General features: G+C 38.1%; 1 protein-coding gene and 1 non-coding gene across 3 annotated transcripts in view; one reads left to right on the plus strand and one right to left on the minus strand.

Annotated features, from left to right (window-relative positions):
• Positions 1-24,508, plus strand: part of hmcn1 (hemicentin 1) — a 67,150-nt gene that overhangs the window by 18,810 nt on the left and 23,832 nt on the right. For both annotated transcript variants that reach the window (XM_017420545.3, XM_017420546.3), the window contains exons 7-41: positions 504-624; positions 722-985; positions 1,071-1,215; positions 1,579-1,700; positions 3,205-3,474; positions 6,271-6,412; positions 6,759-6,886; positions 6,987-7,100; positions 7,206-7,364; positions 7,782-7,973; positions 8,052-8,147; positions 9,223-9,350; positions 9,440-9,584; positions 9,818-9,930; positions 10,674-10,833; positions 11,255-11,420; positions 12,321-12,448; positions 12,747-12,998; positions 14,111-14,206; positions 14,597-14,791; positions 14,870-15,000; positions 15,757-15,904; positions 16,274-16,400; positions 16,489-16,643; positions 16,755-17,033; positions 17,569-17,850; positions 19,307-19,415; positions 19,489-19,658; positions 19,846-20,000; positions 20,666-20,789; positions 20,985-21,086; positions 22,162-22,338; positions 22,416-22,567; positions 22,731-22,854; positions 24,314-24,489. In XM_017420545.3, the coding sequence (XP_017276034.1) occupies positions 504-624; positions 722-985; positions 1,071-1,215; positions 1,579-1,700; positions 3,205-3,474; positions 6,271-6,412; positions 6,759-6,886; positions 6,987-7,100; positions 7,206-7,364; positions 7,782-7,973; positions 8,052-8,147; positions 9,223-9,350; positions 9,440-9,584; positions 9,818-9,930; positions 10,674-10,833; positions 11,255-11,420; positions 12,321-12,448; positions 12,747-12,998; positions 14,111-14,206; positions 14,597-14,791; positions 14,870-15,000; positions 15,757-15,904; positions 16,274-16,400; positions 16,489-16,643; positions 16,755-17,033; positions 17,569-17,850; positions 19,307-19,415; positions 19,489-19,658; positions 19,846-20,000; positions 20,666-20,789; positions 20,985-21,086; positions 22,162-22,338; positions 22,416-22,567; positions 22,731-22,854; positions 24,314-24,489 (5,547 nt within the window). The remainder of the gene's footprint in view (positions 1-503; positions 625-721; positions 986-1,070; positions 1,216-1,578; positions 1,701-3,204; positions 3,475-6,270; positions 6,413-6,758; positions 6,887-6,986; positions 7,101-7,205; positions 7,365-7,781; positions 7,974-8,051; positions 8,148-9,222; positions 9,351-9,439; positions 9,585-9,817; positions 9,931-10,673; positions 10,834-11,254; positions 11,421-12,320; positions 12,449-12,746; positions 12,999-14,110; positions 14,207-14,596; positions 14,792-14,869; positions 15,001-15,756; positions 15,905-16,273; positions 16,401-16,488; positions 16,644-16,754; positions 17,034-17,568; positions 17,851-19,306; positions 19,416-19,488; positions 19,659-19,845; positions 20,001-20,665; positions 20,790-20,984; positions 21,087-22,161; positions 22,339-22,415; positions 22,568-22,730; positions 22,855-24,313; positions 24,490-24,508) is intronic.
• On the minus strand, positions 18,988-19,069 carry trnas-aga. Its single transcript has one exon. It is a non-coding gene; the product is annotated as a tRNA-Ser (tRNA).

Genomic DNA, 24,508 nt, shown 5'->3' on the forward strand with positions numbered 1-24,508 from the left:
TATCCTCTCTGATTATAGTGGTTGTGTTAAAGTGAAGTATGAGCATCAGAGCAAATGGGTCATCTCTAAATTGTGGATGTTTTATAAGCTCAGGTGTGAGTTATTTGACAGTAAACAGGGACTTACTTATGACGGTGACTTGTCTGCACATGTGGATGTACAAAAGGCTGCAACACAACAGTCCTAAAACTCTGTCTGTCATTAGAGCCCTCACCGCTACTTTTGATGTCTTAACTACTCTTTTTTTCCCACTAGACTTATCACCATGTGGTATCAAGCTGAGATTTTGGAAAAGATGTTTCAGAACAAAAATTTTATACTTTTTATATAACTATAAAAAAATAATAAAGGTTATTCTTTAACTTTTTGGAGGTCTGACAGCATGTTCAATTACCTGACAGTGTAGTGGAAAACTAGAAGACAGAATTCCTGATCACTTTATTAGACATAAAAGTAATAAATAAAAAGATATATGAACAATAGTTTTGCTGCTTTTGCTGCAGACGTCTAGTGAAGGAAGGCACTCCATCCGAATCTCTGGCCTCAGCACCATTGACTTCCGAGCTGGGTTTTCCAGAAAACCCACCCTAGATTTTAAAATGACATCTAGCAGACCAGTTCAAGGTGAGTAAAATCCACCTTTCCCTGTCTGTATAAAAACAACATCACACCTATTTTCTTTTGGGCAAGTAAATAAGAACTACTAATCTCCATTTCCCAGGTATTCCTACTCACATCCTTCTGAACACCACTGGACTTTCCCCTCCTGCTCGGCCCGACAGGCTCGAGCTCCTCGCAATCACAGGCGAGGTTATCAAAACTCTGCCCATCCGGTACTACCCTGAGCGTCGGCCGTACAACCTCTGGAACATCACAGAGTTCATCCCACCCAACGAGGCTTTCTTTCTGCGGGTTACAGGATATGATCAGGATGGTTACGTATTCCAGAGAGTCTCCAGTGTTTCTTTCTCCAGTATTATACCAAGTGAGTGATAAAGATGGTTGATTATTTGCTATTTGTTATGAAAGATTGAGTAACTTTTGTTCTTTTTACGTTGTCTTCCTTTTAGCTGCACCTAAAGTGATAATGCCAGGCACTACTAATGGTTACTACCTCCAGAGAGGGGCTGTCAGATGCCAGGTAGAGAGTTTGATACCCTTTACTCTGCGGTTCAGCAGAGATGGAAGGCGACTTGGGGTGGACCAACTCTTCAGGTGAGGATGACTGTGAAGGAGTGGATGGCTCAGTTTAGGGATTACCAAAGAGTTGAAACATTGTTCAAAATGTCATTCTTTATAATTGATTTTTACTAAAACTTTAGGTTTAGGTTTCTCTCATTCAAAAAGAAAAATCTGTTACAGAAACATTAGAATAATTAACTAAACAAAGGCCATGTTTGTTTGTTTGATATTATACAGCAGGTAAAAATGATACGCTTGCTCATTTTTAATACGATTGTTTTCAGCTGGATTTTTATCAGGTCCAAGAAAAAGTTTTTAGCAGACAGCAGACCGAATGCGAATGAATTTATAAATACACCATAAATGCATTCTCATTTTTGACTCTTTTGATTCCAGTGAGTCTGATAGTGCATCATGGGAAATCGACCAGGTAACTCTGAAGGACGAAGGCTACTACGAATGCATCGCCATTAGCAGCGCTGGAACGGGACGAGGTCGCACTTTTCTGGATGTGTCAGGTGAGCAGACGCCCCGAGACTCTTTATTAAAATATATACAATATATATAAAACATATATGTGATACAAACTGAAAGTGTGGTGAACAGTTTAAAAAATCTCTTCTATTGCATCTGGTTTAAGATTTTAGTGTAAGAAATCTCTTAATAAGAGACAAAGTGATTTATTAACACATTATTATAAGATATTAGACTCCAGAGACAGTTTCCTGAAAGACTTTAATTTATGTTTATTTAACTGTCCATGGTGAGCTTTTCTCCATTATTATCTTCAATGAGCTGAAGTTAGACATATTACTTAACGCTGACAAGAATTATCCAACTGTTTTGGGTTTTCTGGCAAAGCGCTGAGCAGATTAAAGCATTATTATATTTAATGTTCTGTATCATGTTTAGATAACATTTAGAGGGTTGTCACATAAATACACAAACATACGCAGAGAGAATAAACTTATGTCATGCTCAAAAGATTTACATCATGCTAAAACATCCAAAAATGAACAGATGGTTAGAATCAAAGTAACTAACAAAACAGGATGAGCTTTATCAGATCTGACTTATTTCGCTGTAGCTCTCATGCAGAGAAACTGCAAAAAGATTATATATTTATTTCACTTTACACAACTTCAGTTTGTGCCTCTCAGTGATTCTGTCGTGAGTAAAAATGGTGCAAGGTAGTATAATAAGTAAAAGCCTTTCTTAGGTTTGAAACAGTACAGATTTTTTTTCTGTATAAATAAGCTCCCAGCTACAGTCTGTCTCACACAGAAACATTACTGAAGTAATAAATTGCACGCTTTGTAATTTTGGTGTCACTTTGTTGTCAAAATTGTGATTAAAGCCAAAACCAGAGGAAATTTTTTTTCTACTTTCATACTCATCTCTGGCTTAAATTGTATTTTACATGCTCCATTATGATCAATGGAGCATTAATTTCCCAGTCAGAACCTTTTTCTGCAATGATTTGTGAGAATCAATGCCACACAAGTCTGAATGCGGTTGCTTTCCAACAAAATTTCTGCTTTTTGTATGTAATCCACTGGAGTTTCAACTTGATGAATGCTAAGTAAAAAGGAAGAAGGTAGAGGGTTAAAAAATAGAAAGAGTATAAACAGGGCAGGGATTGCAGGAGTCCAGATAGAGTTTGTTTTTAATTTTCATAGTCTAATTATTGCCTTTCTGTTGTCTCTTTTCTAAAAATAGATTAAATAATCCTTCTTAGTTAATGCTTGTGTTTCTTGTAAAATTACCAAAATGAATGGACCAATAATTTTTTTCACACATAAATACATTCTCACACTGTTTAAATATATAATCACAGCTGCCACATTTGTATCATCCTAATCCCAGAGCTACGCTGAAGCCCCCAGAATCCTTTCTTTATCAGAGCCAAACTCTTCTCCGCTCATCTTCACTTTCTTAGTTTTTCTTTCTTTTTTTTTTCCTGCTTAGCTCTGGTTTAGCACAAAGAAAGAAACAGCGGTAACATTTCCTGTGTGTCTGCAGAGCCTCCTCCAGCGATCACAGTTGAAGGGAACGTCACCGTCTCCCCTGGGTCCCACGCTGTCCTCACCTGCCACGTTGTTAGCACCGTCACCTTCAACCTCACCTGGCTGCGAGGAGGCCTGGATGCTCGCCTGGACCCACGGGTGAACATCCTGACCAACCTTTCACTACAGGTGTCAGGTGTAACCCTCGATCATGCCGGCTGGTATGAGTGCATCGCTGCAAACGAAGGAGGCGTAACTGCAGAGCGGCTCTACCTCACAGTGCAAGGTGATGAAGTTTAATTTATAATATTGTGTTTTTAATATGAGCCTGATTATGTTAAGCTTTAAAAACCAGGACTCGTGTGTGCATCTCCACCTGTTTTCTCTCTTCCTGTGTTTGAGTTTTATTTATGGTGTGTGCTGAATGTGCTTGCATGTGTGCATAACTTTGTTTCTTTTCTGTGATTTACGCTGAGGGAGGAACAATAATCTGAGCAAACACTACCGCTTTATTAGATATATGACTCTGCACCAAGCGCCCCTTCCTCTTTCCCTCCCTTACTCCCTATAACTCACACTAATGGTTCATGAAATGTGTGAAAAATATTTATGCTTGACTCTCAGGCAGCACTTAGGTAGAGTTCTTTGTTTCTGGAAAACACTTCTTATCCTTCTGATATTTCTCTGACACTAAATCAGGAACTTGAAGGGGTTTTGTTTGTTTTTTTGTTGCACAAATTATAAATTATCACAAAACATGTTGGGCTGCTATAACTCACCATTAGCAGGTGATCTCAGTCAGAACAACAGAAATTGCACTTTCTGAACTATAAAAGTTGTACTTTCTGTAAATGCTGATTCTGCTGACTCAGCATTCACAGAACTAACTGAGGAGATAAAGTATAAGGTTTAAAGAAGTGAATAACTTTGTTTTACTTGATCCAATCTTTTTAAAAAGAACATCTTGTATTTACTTTAGTGTGCAACCAAAAGTCTCAGAAGAAGTTAATTTAAAATCCACATGCTTTTTACTGAAGCCGAAACTCCCCAGTGTGTCCTCCTTTCTCAAGGTTTTAGGCTTTCAAAGGATACAAAAACATGTTTTCTATTTTAAAATTTAAAAAGAAACACTTTTTTTTTTCTTCTGGTTTTAATTTGACCAGTTTCCTCCAGCGTCTTTAAATATTTGCCTCATCTTATTCCTGTTTGAAGCAGCTGTTTTTAGACCCCAGACATTTTCTAATTACCTCCTCAGTCAGTGCCAAGTGATCAGCCTCATCCTGAAGTAAGTCAGGTCAGCTGGCATCTTAGGCAACTTGGACGTAACATTGTTGAGTCTTTCTGAATTCATAGGGTAATTGTCAGAAATCTTTTTTTGTTTATTTTTAATTTTGGTGTTATTATTTCTTATGCAGTAATGCTAGTTTTGTTTTAATTGCCGAGGATCATAAATATTGAGGCATGCAGAGTAAAAAAACCAAGTGAAAAGTTTAGTTAAGAGCAGGATGGGGCAGAAGGTTTTATCAGCTGTGACATGCTGGTAAATGTGATGTATGGTCTTATTGATTGGCAGTCAACAGAAGAATAAAGAGCAGAAATTAGACTGACAGTTTTAGTGTCATTTTCTTGACAAATGCTAATTGTTTCGGTATGTAAACAACATTTTCTGACTTATCCAGACAAATAGCATTAGAGTATGGAATGAGATGACAGAAACAGGAAGAGGAGCAAAAAGCAAAAAGGTTACGGAGGGAAATTGAGACACGAAGATGATGCTGCTTGAGAGGGAGTGAAGATAGATGAGTCTGGGACAAAAGAGGAGAAATGCAGAAGGTAATGAGTGGAGTTTAAATACAAGCTTTTAGCCTGCAGAGTCAGGCTAGAAGAATGTGTCTCTGATCTTAGAGGTGTCCCTCCCAGCTAAGGCCAGGATAACCTCCTGATAAGAAAAAGAAGGCTGTTTCAAGCTGTTAGTTGGATTTCTAATCATTTTTCTGGTTTGAGGCAGAAGCTTCAATGGTTTATCTTCCAGTTATCTAAATATCACTAAAGGTGTGCAGCAAGGCTTTGTCTTAGGACCTGCCCTCTTCGCTTAATAATGTGGGACAGAAAATTACTGATGCATCTTTTCATCTTTATGCTGGTGACACAGCTGTTTATTGTTGAGCTGACTCTGTTACCCTGATCTTTGACTGTCTTTGGAAAAAAGGGATTCTCCCACTCCTCCTTCTTGGAATAAGCTACAAGACTTGAAACTGTCCAACTTATTTCCATTAAATGATTTTAAACTTATCTAAAGGTCAATAGGAAGTGCATCTTTGAAAACTCATATCTGTTTTTAGTATCTGGTCAGTTTCATGTTATACTTTTATTCAACTGCAGAATAAACTCTATTTACTTTGTTTGCGTATAAATACATTCTTGTACTTTCACTTAAAATAGGTCTTTCTTGACAAAGAGACCCTGTGTTTTAGTGACCTTCATGACATTCCCTTTATAAATGAATAAAATAAATAAAAATGGCCAAAGAAAAAAAAATCCTCTTGAGCATGTTTGATGGACAGGGATCGGAAATGTGACTTTCACATTGAATTTTCTACATCCTGGACAGATCAGAAACACTGTGGATGATTCTGACAGTGGACCATAATGCAGAAAACACACCTTTACAAAGACAGGTTACCCATCATGAATCAACTTAAAGATTCTCTGGATTCCACAGGCTTTTCTGTTTTAGTAATAAAGAGGAAAGAGGGGTGAAATACATGCTGTGAAACAACGTTAGTTGTTGCAGCAGACATGGCTCCTGGTGAAAAGATTTTTGTCTCTGTTCCAGCTTGTAACTGGAACTAAATTTATTCAGAGGAAAAAAAACGTTCATCTTCCTATTTTCCTGATCTTTCTCAAAGCTCTGGTCAGCTTCAAAGTTTCAGTTCATAACTTTGATTTTATTTCACAACATAAATTATGTACTGATGCAGTGTGATAACTGACCTGACTTTTATCAGCTTAATTAGATGGTACCTGATTAATCTGAAGACTAGTTAGAAGATTATTTTTTGTGATCCCTCTTTTGCTTCAGAGGTTCCCAGGGTGTCAGTGGAGCCACAGAATCAGACCTTCATGACAGGAGATGACGTGAGGATCCGGTGTTCAGCCATCGGCTACCCTCCGCCCCGCCTGGTTTGGACCCACAATGACATGTTCATCACAGCCTCCAACAGGTGGATAAATTACTTTTTGACTGAATTATTTTTCTTAATTTAGGTTCATGAAAGCAAAAACTTTCTATTTGACTATTGGTTGACTATTTGATGTCACCATGTGCATCCTGAAGTTGTAAATTGTAGTATTTAATAACAAAATTGAATTTTTTGTTAAGAAATTTTTAATTTCTTTGTTTTACACTAATTCTTTTAATGCATAGAAAAGACTGAAATGTGGACTCTATGATAATTGAAATCATTTTGAGACCCGTAATCCATAGCTACTCTTCCCTGCCTCCGTTAAATAAAAACTCAATAAGCATAAAGAAGAAAGCTGAATTGTGTATTTTGTTTGTAATTTTAGACACAGGATGGCTCCCGATGGCACTCTGTTTATAAGAAACATGAAGAAGAAGGACAGAGGAGTGTACGGCTGCTTGGCCAGCAACCAGGCGGGTACTGACTCAATGAGCTCCATCCTCACCTACCTCGGTAAGAATTACAAAAATCCCACCACGTGCATTAGTGTTATCCTTTAATCCCTTTGTTGTGTTGATCTTTTGACAATCTTTTACCTTTTATTGACTCCTAGAATCCCCTGTGGTAAAGGTAGCATCAAGTGAGATTCTCACAAACATCGGAGAATCCACAGTGATGTCCTGTTCGGCATCTGGGGTCCCTCAGCCAGAGATCAGGTGGTACAAAGGTAACAGTTTACAAGCTGAAAGAAGGCCTTTCACAGTCACAAGAAAATAACTGCAAAAAAGAGAAACATATTTTAATAAAACCATATAAATGCTTTAATTATTAGGTAACACACAGCTCCATTCCTCGTCCCTCCTGGAGGTGGACACAATGGGAGGAACTCTTACCATAAAGCAAACCCAGATTGGTGATGCTGGAGATTATACCTGTGTGGCTGTTAATGCTGCCGGCACCTCGTCAGGCAGGATCTCCCTTGGTGTTGGAGGTGAGTTTCACTTCAACCTTTATTTAACCAGGCAAATCCCAATGAGATCACAGATCTCTCTTTCAAGCACTTCAAATTTTGTTAAAATTAATAATCACTTCTGTTGCATTTATTTATTTATTCAAACTGTAAAAGTATTTTTTTCTAGTCTAAACCTTTTGCACATTAATGTGTGTAATTAGAAGCTTTCTGCATTCATTATTCTAAAATTTCTGTCCAAGAATACACTAATGTCTCTAATAGTTGATAGTTGTTTTATAAGATGTGTACTCCCAGCGGTGTCCTAAACATTTTATTATAATAATCCCATCAAATGTGTTCTTTTGCCGACTCACATTAACCCTTATCTGTTTTTCTATAGATCTTTGTTTGCACTTTATTACTATCAATGCTCATCTTTTACCTTGACCCCTCTAGCTGCACCTAAGTTCACCCAAGAGCCATCAGATGTGGCGGTGGACATTGGCTCCAACGTGACCCTGCCCTGTCATGCCCACGGATACCCTGAGCCTCAGGTCACCTGGCGGAGAGAGGACGGCTCCACTCTTTTCAACAGGCCACGCTTACATGGCAGCATATCACAGAGGAAGGGAGATCTGCATATTATTAGTAAGTTTATCAGTCAGCTGTGGACATATAGCTTACATAAAATACACTGTTTACGTTACCGTTTCTTGTTTTTGTCAGATCTTTGGGTAGAGGATGAGGCAGTGTATGTCTGTGAGGCACAAAACCACTTTGGTAGGATCCAAACCCAGGCCAAAATCACTGTAACTGGACTTGGTAAGACCAACATATGAAATGTCCATAATATTGTGTTGCAGGTTTGTTTTAAAAGAGATTCCTAGATTATTCAACCTGGCTCAAATTTTTTTTCTTTCTTTTTGGTTTAAAACCTTCAGGTGAATGAGGATACTGAGTGAAAATGTGTCTTGTAGCTTTTATATTCACTCCTGTCTCCATGGTCTGGAAGGTTGAGTGTAGGGGGAGCACATGTTCCTTGTTAAACACCATTTTCTGTGTCACTGTTCCTCTGCAGTGAAACCACACTGAGTTCTTCTTAAATGTGGGCCAAAGGTTAGATAGTACAAACACACCCAGATGACATATAGTATTCCCCCACTGCCCCCCTCCCTGCTGCCAGCATTCCCTCAGAGGATAACCACATGCAGTGGGGTTTGCTAATGTAACCAGGCTAACTACTATTAGCAATACAAGCCAATAACAATAATCTTCGTCTGCATTCTGTGCATTCAAACAAATGGCTGCTAATGCCAGAAGCTGCCTTTGAAAAATCTCTCTCAGGTCCTCAGTGTCCTCAGATAAAAACAAAACATTTAGGAGAACATCAATAATGAAAATTGTTATTTTAATAATAAATTTAAAGTCAATCAATTTTGTACTGCCTACCTTTGGTAGAGTCCTATGATTTAGACTCAAAAAGATCTAAAATTGAAGTGTAATGAGTGCATAAAGCTGTGTTTGGTTTATATGTTTTAAACTTATCATCAGAACTCTAATTATCAAGCTTATCATCCTGTTATCCAACATATCCGCAGGGATAAATATTGTTTGTAAGCCGTCATCCATTCATGACTATACAACAAAGATTTTACCACGCTGTCATTTTCTGATTGTGTGATTTTCAAAGATAGTGTACTTTTTTTTATTTGTTTATTTTTGTATAAGCTAGACTGGGTGTTTTTTTAATGAGTGGTGTAAATATATTTGATTTATGTGTGTATTTTTAGCCTTTCTGCAAAAAAAATATGTTTTAACAAAATCAAAAGTTTACAGATGATTTTGTCTGAATCTGCCTAATTTAATTTAATTTCCATGTTTTTTTTTAAACTTTCAGTTAAGCCCATCATTGCAATGAGTCCTGCTTTTCTCAGCGTGGTTGAGGATCAGCAGCTCACTCTTCCCTGTGTGCTGCTGGCTGGGAATCCTCTGCCTGAGAGACAGTGGCTGCACAACTACGGCTTGGTGAGAACACAGGAAGTTCTCTGTTTTTAAGGCCGAACATCCAAATAACTTGGGACTGATTCAAATCTCGCACTTCTCTCATCTTCTAGGTGACTCCAGACCAGTATGTAACAGTGAGGAGGGATGGCAGTCTGCATATTGAGAGAGTTCGGCTGGATGATGAGGGCGACTACACCTGTTTGGCTGAGAATGTTATTGGGGCCACGAATCAAACAACCACTGTCAACGTTTATGGTAGCAAAAAGTTTAGCCTTAAAGCCACATACTGAAATTTTTGAACATCATATTGACCAATATTTTGCTTTTTCTTTTGATACATTTACAAGAAAGCATAAATATGTGATAACAATTTGTGAAATGTGATATTTCTGCCGTTTCAGGGGGCTTTAAAGCAAAACATGCTAATGTCAAAGTGATAACTATAACTACCACTGAACTTACTGCTTATTTTCTCCTTGTATCCACAGTGATTCCAACTATTCAACATGGCCCTCAAGTATTTAGCACAATTGAAGAAACAGCAATAAGTCTGCCTTGTCATGCCAGTGGAATACCGAGTCCAGAGATTACTTGGACTAAGGTCTGTAAAAACATCAGGAACAATTGTGGTGCAATTCACTCAGCAAGCCTCGAATAAACTGTAACCACATTATTTTATGTGTTTGAGGCATTAAAAAGATGGATTTATGTAATCTGGTTGTGCATTTATGATCAATTATTTGCTTGTAAATGTCCAGCTATGTCTTCATTTTTCATCTACAGAGAAACAGGCTTGTGCTGTTTTCCATTAAAGGTCGGCACAGCACTCAATCTGTGGTATCATTGTAGGGATAAATGAGTGCATTTGATGCACTGAACCGTGAATTCAGCTCTACCTTTTGATTGTCATGTTAGTGTGTTTCTCCTTTAATTGTGCATCAAATTAAAGTAGAATCTGTTGTTGATTTGTGGTCGGTTCATCTTTCCTTTCTTGGAGCTGTAAAAGCCTTCCTGTTAGGGTGAACGAGGCAGCAGGGCCGTATGAAACATGACCCTGATAAACTCAGCCCCGGCTGTGCAGATGCACCTCTCTCTGATTTTTCTGCTGTGCTCTAAAACATCAGACTGTGCAGATATGAAACAAACCTGATGCACTGACATGGCCTTTGGTTTTTGTGATTTGGTTTGTTTGGTTATATAATCACTGTTGTTTTTTTACTAGCAGCAAAAAGACTCAAATCATACATTTAAACACTTAGAAACAACGTGAAGTGTTAATGAAGTTAACAGAATGAAATAAACTTTAGATCTTGTTCTTATTTCCTGCTGTAACTTATATTTTAGGGTGGGGAGCTCCTAAATCTGGGTGGTCTGGCTTTCTCCTTGGATTCCGAAGGCAGCCTCCTCATCACTTCTCCCTCTGGAAATGAGACCGGAGAGTTTGTCTGCACAGCCACCAATGCAGCTGGCTATGCAGTCAGGAAAGTTCAGCTCACAGTTTACGGTAAACTTAGCATCTGAAGTCTGTAGAAAGTAAAGACAACTGATGTATAAGTTAACATTAACAATTTAATGCAGAAAAGTTGTGAAGCGTTTGAGAAAAAGTCTCCAGGTTGTTCATATGATGGAGATTGCAGGTACCTACAGTATAGTACATGACTTTTCTTGACAAATATTTTTTCTCTATAGTTATTGGGTTCCTCAATACAACACTTGATCTTATTGGCTGTGAAGGACAACATGTATTGTGCAGTGGATTTTTTTCTTTCATGATTCAAAACCTTATTTGTTTGTCAGGTTTGCTAATTTTTGCGGGTAAAATTGCCAGCTTCTCTTGTTTTGTCACATAATTCCTAAAAGGCTCAAGCAATTTTAATTTCTTTCTTTCCAAATATGACAAGTTTTTTGTCTGTGTGCACTCTCAGTCCGACCCAGATCCAGTGTTGGTGGTGCTGGAGGCTCAACAGAGCCTGTAAGGATGTCGGTGATTGAGGGGGAGGAGATTATTTTGCCTTGTGAGGTCCACAGTGTCCCACGTCCAACCATCACCTGGGCAAAAGGGAAGCAGCTAATTTCTCCATTTTCTCCCAGGTGAAACATTTTTAATATTCAGCACAAATGGAGAGAACTTTTGTTTGGTTTAGTTTAGAAACCCCAGATAACAAAGGTTTAAATTACACATTATTTTGTGGTGGAATCACTCAGGATCATCATAAAAACCAGTGATCCCAGTGCCAAACCAGATATTTTATGCATTACAGCAGCATGTCTGCTTAGTTAAAGAGTCCAGGTGCTAAATGAGTCTGTCTGCAGTCCAGATTTGTAACCTTGAAAACATTTTGCTCCTTTCTGGAAGAAAACGAAGACGAGAAGCTAAAATTCTTCATCTGAAAAAATGGGGAAAATGTCTACAACTTGTGTTTTTCTGAGTTCTCAAAGTGTGTGAAGTGTTTCTGAAAAAAAAAAAAAAAGTAATGAGAAACAAACATTCCTCTGTCTCGATTTTGCTGAATGTGTTTCTGGCACCAGATACTAAATTAGCCCAGACATTTTTTGAAAGACAATAAAAAAAATTATGTTTCAACAACTTAAATCTTTTTCAAATAAACACAGGTCTTAAATGAACTCCATGCTGTCTACAATTACAGTACTTTGTCTCTGTCTTCTTCCATGACCTTAGGGTGCAGTCTGTGGTTTTCTAAGATGACAAAGTAATCCTTGGTTTTCTCTGTGATCTGTTGTGTTTGCAGCACGCCTGCCAAACTAACTGTAATTATGGTTGATGGCAGATTAGTAAGAATTACAGGCATATCTGTTTACAGCAATAACCAAAGAAATAAGTGAGTGGAAACAATTAGTGTTTGAGTGAGTTTAGTTTTCTCTTTGTGGCATAATGCAAGGAAAAATGTAAGCCAGGCTTTAATTTTAAGGTTGAATTTATTGCTGTTTTTGTGCGTGTACAGTAAGACATTGTGTTGTTCTTCCTCCCAGGCATACTCAGCTTCCCTCTGGGTCTATGAAGATCATGACAACCAGAGTCTCTGACAGTGGACTTTATGTTTGTGTTGCCTCCAACATTGCTGGTAACCTGACACAATTCATTGAGCTGGGTGTTTTAGGTAAGTCCAAAAAAAAATCCTAAATCTGACAAATATTTAACAATGATATTATAAGAAAATAAGGTACAAGAACACTCATTTTATGGTGTTCATTTCCTATTTTCATACTGTCCAAACTGCACATTCTATATTCACAGTTACCTAAATGAAAGATGCTGTGTAGATATATATAGACAGTCTGCAGCAGCATACATCACAGTAACTTCTGGCTGAAAAATCTACATGATAAATAGCATTCAGATCCGAATGAAGCACAGAAAGGTTAAAAACTATTTTTTCTCTGTCTTATTTCTTGCAGTGCCCCCAAGAATCCAGCCTGGCCCCAGAGTAATGAGGGTAAAGGTGGGTCACCAGGTGGAGCTGGCCTGTGTGGCGAAAGGATTCCCAGAACCGACTCTGAGCTGGACTAAAGATGATAAAAGGTACTCTGTGTCACCTGATGGCAGCCTGAGCCTGAGGAATGTTGGACTGGATGATGAAGGAACCTTCACATGCACAGCCACCAACACTGCAGGCAGAGATGAGGCCCGAGTTAAGGTTCTAGTACAAGGTTGGTTTTAAGGGAGTTCACTGTATTAGCGACAGATTATCTGTCTGTTTTACTTTTTGAAAGAAACTGAAGACAATCTATAACCTGAAATAAACAGACAGCAGAAATTAGATCATAAACTCTAATGTATTTTAACCTACAGTCAGTGGTTTGAGTTTTATGCACTTGGCTACATAACTTCCAATGGTGGATGTCACAAACTGTCTAGATGTGGGGTGAAGGAGGCGAACCCAGAGCGCAGACTCATTTTGAAAATAAATTAATTTATTTAGAAATAAATGCAAACAAAAGCAAAAGGCTGACGTGGCAGCAAAACATAAACTAAATGCAAAACACTAACAAAATCCAGGAACAAGACATGAGCAAACCTGAGACAAGACGGGAGGACAACCGGACAGAGCATGAAACGAGAAAGTGACAATGAACCAGCAGTGAGTGGAGGGAATAACCAGGTTTTAAACACAGGAGGTAATTAGGAAAAGTGGGCACAGGTGAGATGATTATGAAACCAGGAGCAGGTGGAGATGGGCATGACAAGTAACAGACTGAGGAGAAGTGAATATTGACAGACACAGAGAACAAGACCACATAAAAACAACAAAAGAGACAACAAACCCAGAGATCAGAAACAAAACACTAAATACAAAAAGAAACATACAAAACCGAATCCTGACACAAACAGTTTTACATATGTTAACTTATGAAACTCTATTCTTTAATCTCAGTTTGAATGAAACTAGTTTTCTGTGAAGTAATTCATATTGCCCACTGTTTTTATGCCAAAGTTTTAAACAACAAGCTTGTGCCATCTGTTAGTGCTCAGAGTAGATGATAGATGACTCTCAGCTACAACCACACCAAAGGTTTTACTCAATATCTATAAAACTGACTGAGTTATAGTCATTTTGAGTTTGATAAGATCAATTAGCTGTGGCAACAATCTTAAATTGGATTGACTCCAAAAGTTAAATCAATTGTAAGTGTACATGTAATGATTAGTTTCTGAGAGTTTAATTCAAATATATTTTTATAAAATTGGTCTGTTGCAGTAGATATGTCTAGAAGTAATTGTGTTTAGTTTGCTTTAGTCATTGATTGTTTTTTGTTTTCAGTACCTCCTGTTGTTGAAGTTCTGGAGCCCCCCTTCAACAGCCCCATGCAAGAGAGAGTTGCAAACCAGCGTATTGCCTTCCCCTGTCCGGCTAAAGGTGCTGTACTATCCCATTTGACTTTGCTAAAAATAACTGATCGTGCTCTCATTTAGTAAAATACTTTTTGGTTGATGGCAACAGTAAGTAAGAAAAAGTACAGTTCTGAGAGGTTTTGAGAGTACTGCAGCAATTCAGCTTTTTCTAATAAACTATAACTCATCCTTCAGTAATACACTTTTGACCTGAAAAGTGTTCTTAGATTCCACTTAATGTTGTCTTGAGAATATTTCTCATGATGTCATTTTATACAGTTAATACAAATGAAAAGCCTTGATCTTAAATCATCTGACACTCATGGCACTTTCCTGTCATTTTTTTTTTTTACATATTTTATTCGCTAGTCAGACAAAATATATAATTTTATGAATGCACTCCTCCCTTTTTTAGGTCTGCCTAAGCCAGTGATTCTCTGGTTGCGAAATGGTCAGGAGCTGACAGGTAATGAGCCTGGTGTGTCCATCTTGGAGGACGGTACTCTGCTGATTCTTGCCTCGGTCTCACCGCTGGATGATGGCGAGTACGTCTGTACTGCTGCAAATGATGCTGGATCCACTGAGAGGAAGTACCAGCTCAAAGTCAATGGTGATTAGCTTCTTCCTGCAGTCATCTGTTGAGACACTGGTGCACTTCTCGTACTTATTATTATTATCACCTCTGCAGTACCCCCAGATTTCCGTGGCAGTGACATCTCTGGTAACCTATCAGTGATCGTAAACCAGCCTATCAGCTTGTTGTGTGACATCACAGGAAGTCCGACCCCTATCATCACCTGGTATAAAGATGGGAGTTCTGTAAGTGTAATTCCAATAAGAAAGATGCTGTTGTAGTTTAAAATTGTATTGTTTAGTATTCAGAAAATTTGTAATTATTGTTTTGTCTTTAGTAAACAGTACATAGATCAAATAGTCCATAAACATCAAGTAACACACAGCCTTGTTATTTGCACAACTTATAATTAACCTTTAGTGGGACCTATAAAAGGATTGGATTACGTTATTTGCTCACGTAGAAAGGAAATGAGAAATTTTGATGACCTCTCTTTTCATTCCTTGATGAAAGCGCTCATAAAAACAAAATCTGCACCATCCAAGACAACAGATTTTTTTTATCCAACATGCATGTTTGTAATAAAGTTAGCAGATCAGCCTGGGTTCCAGCATGCTTTGCACTCTAATATCAGCCTGATTGTGATGAACTGATGTATGAATAGAGATTTAGTGCACACTTTGCTGTAACATCCCAGATAATTGGCTGCTTTTGGCTGTCTTGGCTGCTGTCATCAGTTTTCCTGCCAAACACAGATGGAGAAATCAGTTCTCATACTTTAATATGATAATTATGACTAATCTAAATCAAAATAATCTGTTGTATGAAAGTATTTGGCTTGAAAAAAACAATTGAATACTTTCCCTATTTTGCACATCCAGTGTCAGCATTGGATTAAATCTTTCTCTCTGTTAAACTCATCTATTTTTAAATCTACTTGCAATTGTGCATTTTCATTTATGTTGCTGGTTTTGATTTAATGTATTTATGGTAACTGGCAGGTAGTTGCCAGTAACAACATCCAGATTCTGGATATGGGAAAAACCCTGAAACTACTGCAGGCAGAAACATCAGATGCAGGCAGCTACAGCTGTAAAGGCATCAACATTGCAGGCAGCACAGAAAAAAACTTTGTTTTGCACGTACTGGGTGAGTAGAGACCTACAGCAACACAGAGACAATGATGCTTTCTCTCCCAGCAGTTAATATATGAGTTAATATACTTGAAATTATACATAAAACTGGCTGAGAATTAATGCTGATTATTGCTACATTTATTTGTGATTGTATATGCATTTTATTTTAAAGGATCTTATAGTTTAAACACATTTGAAACATCACAGTCATCTGTAAAGCACTCTGTGTTGTTCGTAAAATTAAAGTGAGATTACCTGAACTGCTGTAACTATGAATGGAAGTACGGGAGCTTTCTGACAAATTAGGAACACAAAGATTTGCATTAATTTGTAATAGGTTTTCTGTTAAACCTCCTAATATTTATTTATTTTTTCGCCTCAGTCCCACCAACATTTGTAGGATCTGCCTCGCCTCAGGATATTTCAGCAATTCTCAAACAAGAGGTCATTCTTGAGTGCAAAGTGGAGGGGTCGCCATTTCCCACAATCCAGTGGTACAAAGACAGAAAGTAAGTAGACTTTGATGTTAAAGAAATTAGTTGGAAAGCTTTTAAATAAAAATTGCTGTCTTTCTGTCTTATTTTTGTTCTTCTCTAGGCCAATATTTCTCGCTGACCCTAATCTGGAGGTCACCAATAGGGGTCAGGTTTTGAGGGTAAAAAGTGCCCGTCTTGGAGATCAGGCTCAGTACCAGTGTAGTGTCACTAATGCAGCTGGAAAACAGTCCAAAGATTTCAACCTTAGTGTTTTCAGTGAGTAATTATTGAAGTAAATCCCTAGCAAACAAGACAATGCTCACAACAACTTCTTTTACACAACTCAGTAACAAACTTTCTTTTTTTTTTTTTGTCCCGTTGTTTCAGTTCCCCCCTCTATCATAGGAGGCAACTTCACCACAGAGGTGACAGCACTGCTGGACATGATGGTAAAACTGGAGTGTGAAGCACGTGGAGTGCCACTGCCCACCATCACCTGGTACCGAAAAGGAAAGGCCATCTTATCCAGCCGACGGGCTCAGTATGTAGAAAGAGGTCGTTACCTGAAAATCCCTCGGGCTCAGGCGTCTGACGCCGGTCAGTACGCCTGCAAGGTGACCAGCGTGGCGGGGAGCGCTGAGAAGAGCTTTGAGCTAGACGTGTACCGTAAGAAGTTTCACTTTCCACACACACTTTTGCACATTTTGCATTTTTTTTTACTTCTTGTGAGAGTGTCATTAAGTATTCATTTCAGAATCACAAGACACAGTAATGGGAAAACTATTTTTAACTTTGACTGTGGTGTTATAGTGTCACCATTGAATAAGTTAAATTTGTGCATGTGAATTTGTCTGCCTCTAAGTTTCATAAATAAAAACATTTGTAAACCCATGGCAGCTATGTAGTTCAATATGACTCTGTTATTATTGTATCAACTGGCTTTGAAGCAAACATAACAGCTAAACTTAACCCTAAACCATAAAACATAAAACATTTTGCAACACTTGAGAATTGTTTTAAGCTGCTGTGAATATTTGGCAGAAAACATAATAAAACAATTATTTAAAGGCTTAAAGGTTTCATGCATAAAGCAGTTTAAATAATGCTGACATAAAAAAAGCAATGAATATTAGAAGTGAATGAGATATATGTTAAAAAGAAATAGTCCATAAAGTTTTGACCTTTGTTTTATTCCTCGCAGTACCTCCTACTATTTCAGGAGGGGATGATGGGCCCACTGAGAAGAAAGTGGTCCTCACTAAACATCTGATCCTGGAGTGTGAGGCATCAGGACACCCTCCCCCCTCCCTTACCTGGCTGAAAGATGGCGTCCCTGTGCAGGTTGGAGACAACGTCCGTGTGCTCGAGCAGGGAAGGAAAATAGAAATCCTCTCAGCTGCCATCTCAGACTCAGGACGCTACACCTGTGTGGCTACGAGCATGGCTGGAGAGAAGGAGGTCAAATATGATGTCAGAGTTTTAGGTACGGAGACATAAAATGCTGTTTTATTTTGACATACAAATACTGCACTAAAATTATCTTGCAAAGCATATTCTCACCCCCCTAGTGTGTTTACTGTCACATTGACATCATTAGATTTTTGTCTACATATTTTAAATTCAGTTTCTTTTAAAAACTTGCTCATAAGATGAATAGACCACTGACTTGCTATTGTGAACAAACAGTGAAGTTTTAATAATTCTAAAGTTTATTTCTTAATTCAATTCAGTTTATTTATATAGTGCCAATTCACAACAAATGTAATCTCAGGGCCCTGTACAAAAACATTCACATACATTATAAAATGCCAGTTATTAAAAGTTATAAATCTAAGGAAGTAAGCAGATTTCAGATCTTCCCTTCACTTTAATCTCCCATCCTGAGCAGCACATTGGGAAAGAACGACTTCCTTTTTACAGGAAGAAACCTCCAGCAGAACCTGAACCAGGATCAGGATGGGCGGCCATCTGCCTCGATCAGCTGGGGTTTGAGAGGACAGGAAAGAGACGCAGACAAACACAGAATGACTGGTCCAGGTGTAGTTTCTATGGGAAGAAAAACAAAGAAAAACACAGGTTAATGACAGCAATAATCCTAATATAAACATGGAGAGTAGAGAGAGTAAAGTCAGCAGCAGAGTGAGGAAATGTAGTCAGTTTGTGCTCCAGCAGTCTGAGCTTAAAGCAGCATAACTAAAGGATAGCTCAGGAAACCCGAACCTAACTCAGGACCAAAAATCTTAACTGTATTTGATTTTGCAGTAGGTCTTTTTTAACAGAAATTGTGCCTTTTTGCATGGTATATGATCAAAGGTTCAGCACTACTTCTCACAAATGCATCAAGTTCATTAAAAATAAAGAAAAAAAAACCAATTTGATCAAGTAAAAACACAACATCTGTTTCATAGCTTTTAAGAGACAACACATATGTTCTCATTTAGCTCTATATTCCCTAAGCTTTATTGTATTTAATAGATCAATGTGGTTTGAGATCCTTCAAATCAATACATAAATGAAACAAGTGTAATTGCCTTTGCAGCGCAGCATTACTCCTCTGTGAGCAAACCTCACATAAGCACACCCTGTGTTGTTCAGTTTGCTGTCTGTCAGCTGGAAAAAACGTTGTCGGCAGGATTCGAACCTGCGCGGGGAGACCCCAATGGATTTCTAGTCCATCGCCTTAACCACTCGGCCACGACAACTTGTGTAATTTGAATCCATGTGGTCTGTTTTTCCAGAGGCGGCTCCTGTTAACCCCATGTGTGCCTTCCACATGGGAAACAGACACCTGCTATTTCAGTGTGGCTTTTCCCATCTGGAACACAAGGAAACCTTAAAAATAACAAACATTTTCCAAGAACTAAATACAGTGAATAATGTCTGTAGTTTTAATGCTAAATGCTGATTTTATCTGATGATATCACTTTTGTTTTTCGTAGTTCCTCCTTTCGTTGATGGACCTGACGAGGTGACGCTCGGCACAGTCATAGTCAACAGCCTTTTGGAGCTTGAGTGTCACGCCACAGGAACACCTGCACCTGTCATCACGTAAGACATCTGTCCACCACATAAACAAACACATAAAGACGCACAACGTCACTGTAAATTTATATCCTTCCAGCTGGTATAAAGATGGAAAACCAGTCAGGCAGGGGAAAGGGTTGCGGATTGCAGCGAGCGGAAGACGACTGGTCATTTCCCGCGCTCAGGTCTCTGACACAGCTCGTTTTCAGTGTGTGGCCACTAATGAGGCAGGAGACCATGAGAGGAACTTCAATGTGATAGTACAAGGTAAAAAAATACATTAGACTAAAGAAAACATCTCAAGATTTTCACGTTTTAGTTTCCTTTATGTGCTTTAAATACAAGCTGCAGGAAAGCTTCTCCTTTGGGTAAATTCCTCTTTTTTGATATTCATTTATCCCTCTTTTACATTTGTTAAACCTTTTTTAAGAAAATAACTTTTTATCTGTTGCAGTTCCTCCAACCATTCAAGGGACCGGGCCTCCTGAGCGTTCAGTGGTTCTTCAGAAGTCCATCAGTTTGGAGTGCATCTCCAGTGGCATCCCTCCGCCCAGCATTACCTGGATTAAAGATGGCCGACCTGTGGACACAACAAAGGAGCACCTCAGGGTTGGTCCTTATTGACTGAATTTAATTTAAAGAAGATATATTCATGAATTCTGGCAAACCATACATGCAGGGTCTGCCATGATCTACTGTAAGACTTTATTTTAATGACAGTGAACATAACAGCATCATAAAGAGAATAGAACACCTGTTGTTACCAATTATAATAGTTTAATAGGGATTTATTTGGTCCCTTTTGTTAATTATTATTACAAGACCACATTGTATGTAATACATAATTTAACAAATACCTGTCAACTACCCTCCCAAAAATACACAGAAAATCATTTACTGTATACTTATAACAAGTCATAAATGTTTGTTTTTGTTATTTTCTGTGTTTTGACACTGTCATGAAAAGAAATTAGAATAATACTTAAAAAGAATGGAAAAAGAAATATCTTTTAGTAACGCAACTCCTTCCCAAAATGTGAAGAATTGTTCTTTTTTTTATAGCTGTAAGCAACACAAACCAAAAAATTATATTTTTCCTCATTTTGTGTAATTCATAAAAATATTGTCTGCATTTAAAACTGAAACTCTGTTGTTTCCGACAGAATCACTAAATGACAACATTTAAGAGCAAACTTTTATGCTCTAATTTAAACGCAGAAAGTAATCACCACTCTAACCTCTCCGTGTCCCGTCTGTGTCTTTAACCACCGCAGCTGCACTCAGCAGGAAGGACACTAAAGATCACAGAAGCAAGACTGGAGGATTCTGGGAATTACACCTGCCTGGCTACAAATGCAGCTGGTGAAGCTAAACAGCACATCCGACTGAGTGTTCATGGTAAAGTCCAGATACGACACACATTCTCTCCGCATGTGTCTTTTGTCTCACTCCTTTCCTGGGTTATGGTTAAAGGCTATTTTCTTGATTTCTTCATTCTATCCACCATCTGTGAGCCCCAAATTAGGACAAAATGTGAAAATATAATGCAAATAAATTGCCTCTTTTGCATTAATTACTGTGTTTGTCTCTCAGAGCCTCCCAGCATCCCCTTCTCTGGAGACGTCATCAACCGGACCATCCTGTCAGGCTTTTCTGCAGAGCTGGAGTGCAAGGCCACAGGAAGACCTTTACCTGGTGAGGCTGATCACAGGTTCTTTTCCTCTGGTTTACTGGGCTCATTTATAAATGGACTTTGTGTCGCTTGTTTTAGTCTTTAACCGTTAAAGGAAGAGCAGTGATCTTATATGATCTCCTGTGGGCAGCCTAACTTTTTTTCTTAATTTACTGTACAAAGTACAGCTCTGATACAGATACACAGTTAAAATAAGGTGTTATTAAACTTTATTTTCATCAGAAGAACAGATGCAGCATTTCAAAAACTATTGTACCTGTGAAATAACCTAACATTTGAAGGGATTTTGCTATAAGTTTATTTTTCAGTGTCATTTGAAGCACTTATTTTCATTTTGATTTTTAATACTGACTGATAAAGGTCTAAAAAATAGGAGAAAATAAGGAAATAATAATGGAGTTTCGCACCACTACATTTACGAAATATTCTTGCTGTAATTCTTGATAGAGTGAAAGTATAGATCAGGGGTAGGCAACCCTGGTCCTGGAGGGCCACCATCCTCCATGTTTTACTTGTTTCTCTGCTCCAACACACCTGATTTGAATCAATGGGTGATTAACAGGCTTCTGCAGACATGAAGAGGTGATTTAACCACTGAATCAGGTGACTTGTTCTGCTTCACTGAGCAGAACAAGTTGTATAATCATAAAAATATAAACATTTGTAAACAAATTCAGAGTGTAAATGCTGACTGTAGCAAGAAAATGCAACACACAGTACTGTTAACATGTGTAATCTATGAAAAAACAACAAACCTTCCTACTTTATTAGTTTAATACTATTTTAAGGACCTCTTCATACAGAAAGAGGTAAATTACAGTTACACTTAAACCAAAAAAGAAGATTATTATTGAATTAATGGGCCTGTTAGGTATAATTTTGCGGCCAGATCCTTTTTAAATTTTACGCACTCAAATATTTGTGTAGTATTTTGAACTGAAATTGGAAGCACACATTCAGAACACCTGTGAGGCTTGCATTAATGTGGTAAATTTAGGTAAAAAATGTCTGTTTTACAACAGCCCTAATGTTTTTTAAGTTTTAAATTATGGTCTGCACTGCTTTTTTTTGTTTCAGCTGTTACGTGGTACAAAGATGGCCGCCTTCTGGCCGGTGCAGCTGGCCTGTTGATGCTGAAGCGTGGCCAGGTGCTGGAGATTGAACAGGCTCAGCTGTCGGACGCTGGAATGTACAGATGTTTAGCTGTCAACCTGGCTGGAGCTGCAGAGATACTTTACAGCCTGCAAGTGTTTGGTGCGTTTGCTTTTCATTAGACAAATATTCACTTTTGTGTTTATCGGGTCTGATATCTACATCCATGTGCTTTACAGTGCCTCCAGTCATTTCCAGCCGGGGTGGTACGGTCACAGTTGTGGTGAACGAGGCCACCAAGCTGCCGTGTGAGGCCTCCGGGGTTCCTCTGCCCAGTCTGACGTGGTTAAAAGATGGCAGCCCTGTGGCTAGCGTTTCACATGGCATACAGGTGCCTTTTACATCATATGCTTATATATTTTAACCATGCTTTTAGTAAGATTTTTCTGTGCTTTGCAACTTACTTAATCTGAGGACCAGTTCCAAGAGTGCATAGATGTTTTTCCAAACTTCTCTCATTAAGTGTTAAGATCTGGGCTCTGTTTTCTCCTCAGGTGCTGTCTGGTGGCAGAATCTTGTCTCTGAACAGTGCTCAGGTCAGCGATACAGGCAGGTACACCTGCGTGGCAGTAAATGCTGGAGGAGAACAGCACAAAGAGTATGATCTGAAAGTTTATGGTGAGAAAGTCATCATTTCTCAGTCATTAAATACACATGTATGAATGCAGCTTCACTCTTAAAAGAAGCATATTTACACTGAAAAACTCACCTTTACAGCATTTTGTGTAATTTCTGTTGCTTAAAACCAGAACTTATTATTCTGTAAGAAAAAAAGTGGACTTAATAAGTTTTTAACAGAAAGGTTATTTATATTCAAGTGTCCTAGTCCATTTTTTAAGGTATTTGAAGAATTATTAACAAAGTGAATGTCTTCTTTTTAGGTTGTGTTTGCAAACTTTTTTTGCACTGATGTACATCTATCAAAATTAAATTTTGTTGTAGTGCTCTTTTCATGTAAACTAGAGGCACCACTTTCAGAATTAAAGAACTAAAGAGCTCTAAATATACAAAAAGCAATATTGGGCAAAAATAAATTCAGTGTAAAATTGTAGATTATAGTCATAAATTTAGACTTTTTATAGTTTACCTTTTGTCACTCATAATCCAAACTTGCTGCACTGTATTAAAATAGTCATTAGGTTAAAAATATCTTTTAATCAGTAGATTTGACAACTTTGAGATAAATCTGATTTAGACAATCGAAATGTAGTGAAATATAGTGTAATAAAATCACATATGATAAACCTCATGACACATAAAGATCCAGGCAACACACATTAAAATGTTAATGCTGTTGGTGTATCCTTTTAAATTAATTTGAATATCCTGCACAAAAAAAGTAAGTTCTTTTCCTCAAAAAAAAAAAAAAGGCAGATTTATTGCTTCCAGTCTTTAGTGGCTTTCTGTATTTGGACAAATCCCAAACCAAAGGCCTGTTTCTGTTGTTTCTCAGTGACTTGGTTCAAGAGAAATTATATAAAGGTACTTATTACACCAGGCCAAATTTGCCCAGAAAGATGTAGTTTAATTTAAACCTGATGGACTTTATCTTACATTTTGTTAGTTCTTGTGTTAGACTCCAGACACGGTCATTCATAAGGTCAAGATGTTCTTAGTTTTAGCTGTCAGTTATTCATTTATATTTTCTGATCTCACAGATATAGTTTTTGGTATGAAAATATAATTTAAAGATCCGTCTTTGTTGTCTGGTTTCAACACATGTGAGCAATTTTTTGTGGAGATTAGATTGTATGAACTCCCGGAAAACTAAGCTGCTCAAATTTAGTATTACTAACAAATCTTGATTGTTTTCATGCCGCTGTTAAATCCCAGGATGATCGAATTGCATAAAGAGTCCCAGATGACGAACATCACAGATTTTGTGTATTCATGAGGTGACCTGAAGAGTTGCCTGCACCACTGGATTGCTTACAGTTGTGGTCTAACTTCCACTAACAATGACCTGCGATGTAAAAGAGCTTCAAAATGTCCGCCAACAATCACACTTGAGAGTTTCTCTTTGATCCATGAGCCTTTTCTGAAACATTTCATTGACCTGCCTCCGTGTCTGACTCAGTGCCCCCGAACATCAAGGGTGAGGAAGTGAACGCTTCAGTGATGCTTGGTCTTCCAGTGGAGCTGCACTGCCAGAGCGACGCAGTCCCTCCGCCCATCCTGTCCTGGCGCAAAGATGGCCGTCCTCTCTTTAGGAAGCCTGGTCTGACTGTCTCTGCAGATGGTAGTTTATTCAAGGTAGAGTTTGTAAGACATT

This window comes from Kryptolebias marmoratus, linkage group LG24, assembly GCF_001649575.2.
Source record: "Kryptolebias marmoratus isolate JLee-2015 linkage group LG24, ASM164957v2, whole genome shotgun sequence".
Classification (NCBI taxonomy): domain Eukaryota; kingdom Metazoa; phylum Chordata; class Actinopteri; order Cyprinodontiformes; family Rivulidae; genus Kryptolebias; species Kryptolebias marmoratus.